The 12,919-nt window shown below is 39.7% G+C and overlaps 1 protein-coding gene across 1 annotated transcript in view; it reads right to left on the reverse strand.

Annotated features, from left to right (window-relative positions):
* Positions 1-520: 520 nt before the first annotated feature.
* Positions 521-12,919, reverse strand: part of LOC149243940 (uncharacterized) — a 35,550-nt gene continuing 23,151 nt past the window's right edge. Inside the window, exons 2-4 of the mRNA XM_089371353.1 lie at positions 963-1,163; positions 821-886; positions 521-725 (exon numbers count right to left, since the gene is read on the reverse strand). Coding sequence (XP_089227479.1) covers positions 521-725; positions 821-886; positions 963-1,163 — 472 coding nt within the window. The remainder of the gene's footprint in view (positions 726-820; positions 887-962; positions 1,164-12,919) is intronic.

The following is a 12,919-nucleotide window of genomic DNA, read 5'->3' on the forward strand; positions in this document are numbered from 1 at the left end:
AGAGAAAGGAAATAGCTACTGTAATCTTTTTAACCATCATAGTATTGAATAGAGAAAAACATGAAACATTCTGAAGAACAAATACATCTGAACCCATATATATTGTAGCTTAAGTATTTTCTGCGTAATTCAGTTAAATTCATTTTCTTTTCCATAGCATAATGATGACAGACAATGAACATTAAGCACAAAAGAAAAAAAAAAGAGCACTCGGGCAAGTTCAGCAAGATAACGGAGCAGGCTTACAGAAGAAACAAGAGTGCCACTATCAGAGGAACACCCAAGAAAAAAGTTACAGGTACAAAACCGAACTCATATCAATTTCCTTTGAAAATTATTATCAATAGAAAACATTGTATATATATATATATATATATATAGATAGATATATATATATATATATATATATCAAAATCGAACATCCACAGTCCAATATTCAGACACCAGTTATAAAACAGAGTCGACAGTGCCAAAAACCACCTCGAGGTCACCAAAGGACCGTTATCATTACAAACATAAGTTAAATAGCGGAGACATAAATACATAGCGAAGCTATAGCCACATTAAGGCCAAGATATAGTAAGGCTGGAGCTAAACCCATAGAATACCACAAACAGCAAAACACCTCAAACAGACAAGTAGGGAAACTATCTAGGAGTGACCCTACCCGGTTCAAGTGTAGGAGCCAAGGCGCGAGGTCAATAAATAGGAGTTTAGCTGCACACCTGCATGGCCAGCAAAACAAGCCATTAGAGCCAGCAAAACGGGACCAAAAGTTACAGGTTTGAAAGCAGAGGAAGGCATTTCCAAAATAACTTACTGAAAGAGCCGAGCCCGTGCAAAAGGGAAGAAACCACAGACCAAGGTCACAGCCATAGAGTGATCACTGCCCACAAGGAACACGAACGGTCAGGGATGGAAGAAAACAAGGGAGAAAAGACTAGCTCAGAGAGAGGACTTACCTCTGGATAACCGTCGAATGAGAGCTGAGAGCCGAGCCACTCTGCAACCATAACCTGTGACCAAAACCAAGCGAATAATCAAATAGTGGAGTAAGTGCATTGAGAACAATAGTGTATAACAAAAGCCTAAAATTGAAAATGTAACCAGAGCCGAGCAAAACTGAAACTAGAGACCGAGACCAAGGGTTCCAAACCCAGAGCCTTGAAAACGAGCACAGAACAGGAAGCATTGACAGCATATGTAGGTGAAAAACCCTCATAGGAATTCATGCCCAGGGTTAGTGAAACGAAACCCCTGTAAAGCAACTAGAGCCAGAACCCTCATTTCGTGGAGCAGCAGAGTGAAAGAACCAGAGACCTCACCTCGCAAGTAGCACAGTGAAACAACAGTGAAATGACCCAGCTTAGGGTTTCATGGGTATGGTAAGAGGCGGGAAGGAACGAGCCCCAAGGTCAGGACACTTGTCCTCAAAACAATTAAACCATAGTACAGCGCCATAAAGTCAACCAACCACACAGTTAATAATAAATCAATCAGCAGTTAATTATTAATCTGCAGGCGTAAAGGGCTGGTCCCATCACGGTCTGTTGTTGAGTGCTACTTTCTAAAACTCGCTTGGCCTTTAGCTCGCTTACCTTCACTTTCAAGCCATATGCTCAACTTCCTTTCCAAAGTAATACCATATAACTTGGCTAGGAGAGGGCTGATCATAATTATCTGATAATTAGAGGGGTTATTTGTATCCCCACTTTTAAAAATAGGGATAATGAGGCTTTGAGTCCATATTATTTAAGTATAGTTATTTAATTTTTTAATTTTTAGATTTTTAAAAATTTTGATTTTGTCTTGAACAAGATTTCAACTTTTATGACAAAACATTACACATCATACTCGACTGTAGAATAAGCCTCTCAACTCAATTAAAAAAATCTCTAAAATAAGGTAAATTATAGCTTTATTTAATATTATTATAAAAATAATTAATGTATAAGGACACACACACACACACTTAAAAAACTAGTAAAAATTTAGTAACTTTTGATTTATGACTATTTCTAAAAATATTTAAAGTGAATGTGAAATTAAAATTTTAAAAATCCAATGGCTTTCTAAACATTCTATATAGTAATTAATTGAATTAACATTAAAAAATCTTTAATTTAGATAATTAATTGAAAATAATAATAATTACGTAATTAAATAAAATATTAAACATAAAAAGTAATCAAATTAACATGGAAAAACTCATGTCAAGTGGGTTTAGCTTAAGTGCTAGGAAGGAATCAATATTATCCTCCCCACTCTATTTCTAGTCTCAGTGAGATTTGTTAGAAAATTAAATATTACAAAGCAATGCAACACATAAAATATTGCAGAAATATAAGCGCATAAAACAAGAGAGACACAAATATACGTGGTTCACTCAGTTTGGGCTACGTCCACGGAGAAACAGCCAATCCTTCTTTTTATATTATCCAGAAAACTGAAGAGATACAACCTACAACAGATTCGTTGTAACTCCCTCTTCGCTCTCAATCTCCTCTCTCTTCCTCACTCAGAATACAGAACTACATAGATGCAATACAATTCCCTCATATATAGTGAGGGGTTGCCTTCTAGGGCAAAAAACCCTAAATTAAACATAACTTCTACCATCAGATCATTTGCCTAATGAACGGCCCGGATTGACTAGAAATTACTATACTTTTACAAAGCAATTTTACATCTATTTTTAGCTTTAGGGGCACTGCCCCCGAAACCCCCGCCAGGGGACCGCTAGCCCCTAGACCCCCCCAACCGGGGGGGATTAGCCCCCTCAGACTCCTGCGAGGGGGACAAGTCCCCCCCGCACCCCCCCACATGAAGGGGTGTACAATCTTCCTGGGGTATACATCCAGCTGAAACCTTCGAATATAGAAGATAATCAGGCTCCACACCCAACAAGATTGCATACTCACATATTAATTGGGCAGTATGCATGCAAAATCATGCTGCCCATTTTAAATGATACTAATTAATTTTTGATTGATGGATGTGTAGAGATGGGAAACTTAGACACAACTCAAAATTTCATTTACACTCACGTTCCTTTAGTTTGCTCGTACTCTCGAGGTATGGCATAATCAAAACTTTTAATTTGATAATTGAGATTATTTCCAAGGCTCCCACTTAATCACAAATATTGATATTAATTATGTCTAAATAACCTCTTAGATGAACAAAATTTTCTTTTGCTAATGGTTTGGTGAAGATGTCAACATAATCTCGAGATCTGCAATGTTCCAAAACAAGAACTCCATTATTAATTAGCTCCCTAATGAAATGATACCTTGTGTCAATATGTTTACTTCTTTTGTGAAAAACTAAGTTTTTGGATATCGCAATTGCAAAATTATTGTCACAATAAATTTTTGTCGTTTCTTCTTGTTCATGCCCTAAATATTTCAACATTTTTCTCATCCAAATTGTTTGACATGTTGTCCCTATTATTGTGACATATTCAACTTCAGTTGTGGAAAGAGAAACAATTGGTTGTTTCTTGGAAGCCCATGAAATAACTCTCGAACCCAAATGAAAAATATAGTCTCATCATGTGTTTTTTCTATCATCTACACTTCCTGCCCAATCATTATCAGTATATCCAACTAGCATAAAATCATTATTTGTAGTATATAAAATTCCATATCCTTTGGTTCCATTAACATACCTTAGAATTATTTCAGTTGCTAGCCAATGTGTCTCCTTTGGTGTCTTCATGAATCTTGTGATCAAACTCACTGCATACATTAAATCAGTTCTATTTGCAGTCAAATACATCAAGCTACCAACCATGCTTTTGTATAGTGTTGGATTTACATTATTGTCGCAATATTCTTTTCTCAATTTCAAATCCATGGTTATTGGAGTTGGAATAGGCTTGTTCTTTTTCATTTTAAACCTCTCCAAGATGTATGTTGCATATTTTGTTTGAGAAGTAAAAATTCCATCTTCCATTTGCTCACATATATACCTAGAATGATCCAGTGGATATTGGTGGCCACCTGCCTATTCCACCTAGACCCCCAGTTGGTTTCATCCTTTCCTTAATTATGGCAACATTTTCTATTTTTAATAGTTTTTCGGGTCCTGAACTTCGAGGGCTGTTTTGACCTCCTAAACAACATTTTTTGAGTTTCACAGTAGGCTCTTAGCCATAGGAAAGAGCATGCGGAAAATATTATAGTACTCAAAGAGATCTTGCCAACGAGATATGCTACGCACCAAATGAAAATCATATGACGAAGTTACAATCCTAGGAAGTTGGCTGTTAAACTCACCCCAACGGGGTCCACAAACTCTTGGCGTTCCATCTCTTGGGGTTCGGGTTTTGGTTGTTTAGGGTTTTCCCTTGTTGTTCAATAATAGAAATGCCCTTGAGCCTCATTCTAACACAGTTCAAAGGCACATAGTTGCTGCATCTCTCCTTAGAGTTAAGCTACCATTGCCCGAGCTAGTTTATTTCCATTTTGTTTGTAAGCATCATTTAGTTCTTCGATATTAATGAAATGAAGATTTATTTCTACTCCATCTATGTGTTCATGTTTATATTCATATTTTTTTTTGTTCTTGCATAAGTCTTGATCAATTATATCATAGTAGTTTGTTCGAATTGGTCAAACCTTTGCAAGACCAGCCTTGAAACCCCGACAACCTCCCATGTTGGAAGAAAAGAAAGACAAGGGAGCAAGAGATCCTTTCAAAATATTGCTTGAGGAAGCCCTCGAGTGACAACGAAACACAATGATGGATAACTTTTCCCAGATCCTTCAATCACTACCCACAAGTGACACATCTTCATCTAACATCCACTCTAGAGGCGCCACTCCCTTTAAGGTACAAGTTAACTTTAACATTCCCATATTTGAAGGCCAGATAGATGTAGACACCATAAATAGATGGTTAAATCTGTTGGAGGGATATTTTTCAATTCATGACTTTTCCAATTGAGAAAATATTACTTTTTCACTCCTCAAAGTTGCTCCCCATGTCAAGGACTGGTGGGAAGCCTATTGTGAACAGAGAAACGAGAGAGAACCCTCATTGTTTTCAGCCGCACCCACTTGGAATTCTTTCTAAGATGCCATCAAGGAACAGAACAATATTACCCTGTAAGAAGCTATGAGTACAAGTAAATACAATGGACAACGTTGCAGCAACAAAGAGATAAAGATGTGCATGATTTGAATAATATTTTCCATACCCTGTGCACAAAGTTGGATATCAAATATTCAGAAAAACATTTGGTGCTCAAGTACCGTAACTAATTTCACAAATACATTCAAGAGGAAATGGAGTTCCTTGACATCTCCTCGCTTGGTGCAGCATACTGCTATGCCGCCGAGATTAAGTGGAATTTTAAGCAAAAGAGGTGAGACTTTGGATCTGTGAATCCAAAGCAAAGGAAAGGTGCCCCCAAATCGCAGAACAAGGGAAAAATCCAAGGCGGGGTGATCCAAGACAACTCGTTGAGCCCCAAGAAAATAGCAACACTATGAAGAAAAAGAAAGAAATAGGGAAAATGGTGTGAGTTCCATAAGAACCCCACTCATAACACAAGTGTGTCTCGATCAAAGTAGTCACTAGTGCTCGAGTTGAAGGATTTTGAATCAGATGCATTTTCTGACTTTGAGTCAGAACCCGACAAAGGGAATGAAAAAGGTAAAAAAACTATTGAGTCAGAACCCAGTCCCATCGTTGCCACGACCAAAGTCCATACAATGGAGCCTGAAGATCTAGGAGGGGGAGTGGCTCTTCCAATCACAAATGTGCGTGAAGGGTTTTCTGCTGCAGTTCATTGTCGATAGCAGAAGCCAAAACAACCTCATATTAGCAGAGGTCATGAAGGAGTGGGGCCAACCAACCACACCACATTCTCAGCCATATACCATCTGGTGACTTCACCAAGGATGAGATCTTTGTGTCAGCCAGCAATACCACCTTCCCTACAACATCAATCCCTTCACATATGAGATACTATGTGATGTTTCTCCTCTTGAAGTTTGTGATGTATTATTAGGCCAACCATACTTGTGGAAGTGTCATGTTGTGTCTGAATCTAGGCCTCGTACTCTTATTATTTCTTTGGGAAATAAGTTATACAGGATCTCGAAGGTAGCATCACCTACCACCATCTCTTTGATCTCTGTGAAGCAATGTAGTTAGACCATTTCACAGACCGGGAAATTAGTCTTCCTTATGATTTTGCCTCAAGGAAAGAAGAAGACTGTGGCCACATCCATAACCTCTAGACAGGGCTCCTCCACACTGCAACATCAGATGGAAAAGGTCGTGGAGGAATACAGGGACATCTTCACCTCACCCATGGGGGTACCCTTGTGCTGTCAGGTCAAGCATGCCATTGATTTGACCCCAAGAGCTTCGCTAACCAACGGACCAATCTACCGATGATCTGTTCTAGAGAATGATGAAATTAAGGGGTAGATTCACGATCTGTTGCAAAAAGGGCACATGAGGCCAAGTTCATCACCCTATGTGAGCTCAATTGTGCTGTTACAAAAGAAAGATGACACCTGGAAACTATGTATTGACGATTAAGTGATGAATAAGATCATTGTCCAGAACAAGTATCCAATCCCACAAATTGATGACCTTTTGGATCAACTCAAGGGGACAAAATATTTCAACAACATTGATTTGATGTCCGATTATCAACAGGTTCCAATAGAACCTTTTGATGTGTGGAAGACTGCCTTCAAATCCAAGGAGGGCCTCCTCAAATGGATGGTCATGCCTTTCGGGTTGACGAATGCCCCCACAACCTTCATGAGGTTGATGGACGACATCTTGCAGCCCTTCACCAACTCATTTATGGTAGTGTATTTGGATGATATCCCGATCTTTCGCCAGATTTGGGAAGAAAACCTACACCATATTCGGTAGGTCCTCCGAACCCTGTGACAACACAAGTTGTGTGCCAATTTGGAGAAATCTACTTTTGGTATGACTTAAGTTCAATATCTGGGGTACATAATTTATAAGCAAGGGGTGCATGTGGACCCAGCCAAGATACAAGTCATTCGAGATTGGCTAGCCCCAACCACTCTAACAAAGCTTCTTAACTTTCTAGTTCTTGCCAACTTCTAACATAGGTTCATGTTGGGGTTCTCTCATATCACTTTCCCTTTGATTCAAGTCACCAAGGGAGGATCAAAAGAAAAGTTCAGTTGGTTTGAATCCCAACAGAAGGCGTTTTCTGAGTTCAAGCATCACCTTTGCTCTACACCCATGCTCACATTACTAGACCTGCAATAATCATTTGAGATTGAGACAAATGCCTTCGATTATGATATTGGTGCAGTTCTTACTTAGCAGGGGAATCCAATGATGTATAATAATGAGACACTTTCAGACACAGTGTGAAAGTATCCCACTTATGAAAAAGATATGTATTCCATTGTGTAGGTCTGTTGACAATTGAACATTACGTTATGGGGAAGAAAATGGACATCGACACAAACCGCTAACCATTGCAGTTCACAAAAACACAACGAAAGTTGTAGGTTGTCTCAGTTGACCACAAGTTATGGTGCTGACCATTGTGCTCGACTCTTGTGGACAAGAAACTTCGGGGTGGCTGCATCTTTACAAGAGCGATCCAAAACTCAGCAACACATACCAGAGGCTTTTGGAAGGCAAGAAAGTTCCATATTTTCACCTCCAGGGCACACTGTTATTCCACCTAGGACACCTCTGTGTTCCTTCAAATGAGCATGCTAAGATGATTTGGGAGGCGCACTATAGTCGGGTCGCTCAAAATTTCAGAGTAGAGAAAATAGTGGCATTACTGCAGAAGTATTTTTATTGGTCAAACCTTCGATAGGATGTTGGGGAGTACATCCTACACTGCATATGGCATTGCCAAACCTACAATCAAGAAGAAAGGCCTATATACCCCTCTGCCTACTCCTATTCGGCCTTGGGAATCCATCTCCATGGATTACAAGTCAGACCTTCCTTCTATTAAGCATGGAAACGACTGTCTTTCATGGTCATCAACATATTCTCTAAGATGTCCATTCTCGTGGCCTGCGAGAAGAGTATAACAAAAGAAGTCACTACTAAGCTGTTCATTTAATGATTGTGGGTACACTTTAGGATCCCACAGTCCATGATCTCATATAGGGACAGCAAGTTCTTGAGTAAATTTTAGTCAAGCCTTTGGTCAGTGCTAGATACCAAGCTCACTAAGTCCATGACCTTTCACCCCAAAATTGATTGCCAAACAGAGGTTATCAACATGATTATCATGCACATTTTGCACATGTACAATGCAAAGAATCCATGCACACGGGATGAAATCCACCCCTATGTCCAACATAGCTATAACAGAGCTCTCCATAGCTCAACTGGCCACAACCCATTTCTGGTGGGGGTGGGATTCCAACCACTATGCCTCATTGATGTGGCCATACCAATTGTAGCTACTCATGCAGATTCAGATCATGTCTAATCCAAAGCTGTTAGGGCAAACAACTTCACTGAGTGCATTTAGCACATCTGCCGGTAGGTCCATGACATATTGGACAGAGCCAATGCCAAGTACAAGTAGTGTCATAATCAACATCGGGTTCCATACAAGTTTCAGGTGGAAGACCAATTTTGGTTACATCTACTAAAGGATCACCCCATTGGGCCGCACCACAAGATTCACCCACTCTAGTATGGGTCGTGCACAATCGCCAAGGTTGTAGGGGAAAATTCCTTCAAGCTCAGCATTCCATTGTTCCTTGGCTTGCACCCAGTATTTAATGTGGATTGATTGTGACCATACTTTTCCCCATTGTTGGACACATCTAACATTGTTGATCAGATGACACCAATAGAGCTCATCCCAAGCTGCATCGAACAAGCCACAATGGAAAAGATCATGGACACATAGATCAAGAACACTCGCAAATAGAGGATCCAACTATATCTATATTGATTTGTCAAGGCAGGCCAACTCCTTCACCAGGGCAAGTTGTTCACCAAGGACCAAGTTCAACAAAAATTTCCTCACCTCATGGAGGCTCTCCATGCAATGGGGAAAATTGCTTCCCAAGGGGGGAGGACTGATCTAGGTGGATATTGGTGGCCACCTGCTTATTCCACCTAAACCCCCAGTCAATTTCATTTTTTCCCTTGATTATAGTAGCATTTTCTATTTTTAGCATTTTTTGAGGTCCTGAACTTCCAAAGCTATTTTGACCCCCTAAACGACATTTTTTTGAGGTCTCTAGTAGGCCCATATATAAAGGTAAGGGTCTACAAAAAATATTGTAGTACTGAGAGAGATGTTTCCAACGAGGTATCGTATGCGCCAAACGAAGATCATATGACCAAGTTACGACCCCGAGAAGTTAGCCCCCCAACTAACCCCAACGAGGCCCACAAACTCTTGGTATTCCATATCCTGCGGTTAGGGTTCTGGTTGTTTAGGGTTTTCCCTTGTTGTTCAATAATAAAAATGCCCTTGAGCCTAATTGTAACATAGTTCATGTTGAAGGAAAGGTATCTAGGTTCGGTCTTCATAAATGTATTTTTGATATTTTTAATTACTGAAGAAAAGAAATATTATTTTTATAATATATGTCAATGAGTTTCTTACTCGTTGAAAGAGGTCTAGCACTATTTAAAGTGCTATAGGTGATTCAAATAGTCAAAAGAATAAGTTGAAGACCTTAAGGGCATGTTATACCTTGTATATGTATTATGGTCAAGAGAATACCTCCAAGCAAAGTCACAAGTCTCCTCCAAGAGATGGCACCATCAAGAAGCTCATTCAAGCGTACAAATCCATCTAAAGTCCACTCTACAAGTCCGCCTACAAGGAGCAACCAAGTCGGCCTAATGAATAGTCTAGTCAGCCTAAAGAGGAGGGAAAAACCTCTATTTATAGAGGTTGTCCACTCCTCATACAACACACAACAAGAAGCTCTGAAATTAGTGAAGTGACAGTCGAGAAAGAGAAGTGGAAGGGGTATTCTGTGGGTATCCCAGGACAACGAGAAATAAGGGTGCACAACTGAAGTAAAGGAGGTCATTTCTAGAAGAAACTAAAGCCACATGTGTGAGGTTAAGGAAGGTCTGCCTACGGCTATAACAACAGAAAAGTATAGTTCATCACATCTCACTATTTTGGGTGCAAACAAGGTCCACAAGACCTCCCTCTAAGAGTGAAGGAGAAGCCATCACAAACGAAGGAATAAGGAACAAGACTGAAGTGCAAGGGACTATTTTCGAGGGTAGAAAACAGTCACACATGTGAGAATCAAATCTCTTTCTACAGTTATAACAAGCCTCTCTTGACAATCATAACAGTTCATTGATTGGTAAAATAAAAGAAAGCAATCATCATATGAAAATGGTTTAATTAAAGACATCTTCTCTAGAGCAAGTACAATGTAAGAGAAAAATTACAGCGGAAAACGAAATAATCATGCACAGCATAAACCAACATGTAGACACAGCAATTTTAACATGGTTCACCCAACCAATCTGGGCTACATCCACCAAAACAGAGGCATCGACAATCTTATTATTCAACAGGAGATTACAACAACATAATTCCTCACACCCTCTCAGCTCACATATTCTCTACGGGCTTACATTTTATAGCTGGGAGAAGAAAACTGAATCATAAATTCTCTCACAACAAATATAGGATGCAATAACTCCTCCTCAGGAATAAATGGAGCTAATTTAGCAACAAATCCTATTTTTGTCACATTCATGATATTTTTTCCAAAATTAATTAACAGAAAAATCTTAGCCTGATACCCTGTTCCTTTATTATTTTATCTTTTCTGCAAGCCAAGAGAAGCCAGACACCAACGTAGCTTCTCTAACAAAACTGGTTTCGTGAACATGTCTGCATAGTTTTCCTTTGTATGCACTTTTTCAAGAGAGACTCCCCTTTCAGTGATAACCCGTCTTACAAAATCGTACTTGATAGGTATATGCTTTGATTTACTATGATAGGTTGGATTCTTAGCCAAATGAATTGCACTTTGACTATCACAAAATAACTTGATGTTGTCCTGGAACCTACCAAACTCACCAAACAAACCTTTCAACCAAATTGCTTCTTTGCACGCATGTGAAGCAGCTATGTATTCTGTTTTAGTAGTGGATAAAACAACAATGTTCTGTAGCTTTGACATCTAGCTAATATCTCCAATTGCAAGAGTAAAGACATACCCTGATGTTGACCTTCTCTTATCCAAATCACCTGCAAAATCAGAATCAACATATCCGCAAACAAATTCACTACTCCTGTTATAAGTGATACAATAATCACTTGTGCCTCTCAAATACCGAAGCACCCATTTCACTGCTGACCAGTGTTCTTTTCCTGGATTTGCCATATACCTGCTGACAACCCCAACTGCATGTGAAATATCTAGTCCAGTACAAACCATCGCATACATCAAACAACCTACTACATTGGCATATGGAATTCGAGACATATATTCTTTTTCTTCATTTGTATTAGGACATAAACTAGAAGAAAGCTTAAAATGGGAAGCTAAAGGGACTGAAACAGGCTTCACATTGTTCATACCAAACCTCAAGAGTATTTTCTCAACATACTTCTGTTGTGAAAGCCATAGCTTACCATTGCTCCTGTCTTTGAAAATCTCCATGCCCAAAATCTGTCTTGCTGCTCCTAGATCTTTCATATCAAATGTCCTAGCCATCTGAGCCTTTAACCTGTTGATCTCTATTATGCTTTTGCTTGTTAAAAGCATATCGTCAACATACAACACTAAGATAATGAACATGCCATTACTTAGGTTTGTCGAGCCTACACCTTCCTTGACTGTCTGCTAGCTTCGCGATCCACTCGTACAACTCAGAGGGTAAGGATGCAAAGAAAATTTCGTGGATTTCCGTATATAAGTAGCGCTCTAACCATTGTTCCTTCAATACTCGTGGATTCCTATTTTCTTGCTCCACGAACTCGTGAATCTTTCTGTCCAGCGACTCTTCAATTTCTTTCTTGGTCGGATTCCAATGACACAACATCAGACATCTCTTATGCAAACCCCGGTCCCGGCAACGGAACCTTTTTCTGTTTTGTTGAGGCCTGACCCAGGTTCAGAGGTGATTTAGCCAAACAAACCCTCGTACTACTAGCCCTTTCACAACAGTCTGCGGAGCATGGACTGAGGTCTCACCCGAAGTAGTATGGGAAGGTGCTAGAACCACATTTCCGCATCCTGGAGATGTTTGATGAGTTCAAGTGGTCTGCAGTTCGACCCTGCGCGTTCGTCTCTATGCGCACCTCTCTGTACCTTGCAGCGTGAGACGCTGCCTTCGCGCAACCCTACTCGGAGGTCGAAAACTGTTATTACCCAAGCCTTTTCTAGTATTCCACTGTTAGTTGATTAACTTAGCCTACTTGTATGCGTTAAAGTATACTTAGCAATATAAATCATTCATATGGGTGCGCGCAATAAATAAATAGTATATTTGTAATTTACATCAAGCATGTAATAACTCAAGAATAGATACATAGAATTAAGATAAAACTTCTCTCTATTATTTTCTTCCCCGGTTACAGATTCGACTCCACCCTGTGCACTCAGCTGCAGGGGTCCGCGCACTTAGCTGCGGACTACTAGGCATTTGTGCACTCTGTTAACACCCAGGTTGTTCCCTTTGACTCCTGAGGGAATACGGCCGGGGTAACCACTAACCAAGCTTTGGATTACAGGTTCTAGCCAACCTGTAATCAGAGAGGGCTCTCTCTTTTAATTTTTAACTTTGTTCTTGAGGATCTTAGGCTAGTTATGAGGTGAGGGTTTGGTTTGAAATTTTGGTTGAGTGATGTCTTTCAGTACCTAAGATGAGATCTTCAGACAGTTTTAGTCCATTGGGCAATGGAGTCTGTGGTTATAGGTTGTTTGAGATG

Source organism: Pinus tabuliformis, chromosome 8 (genome assembly GCF_031772625.1).
Source record: "Pinus tabuliformis cultivar Carrire ecotype Pingquan chromosome 8, CPIR1, whole genome shotgun sequence".
NCBI lineage: Eukaryota > Viridiplantae > Streptophyta > Pinopsida > Pinales > Pinaceae > Pinus > Pinus tabuliformis.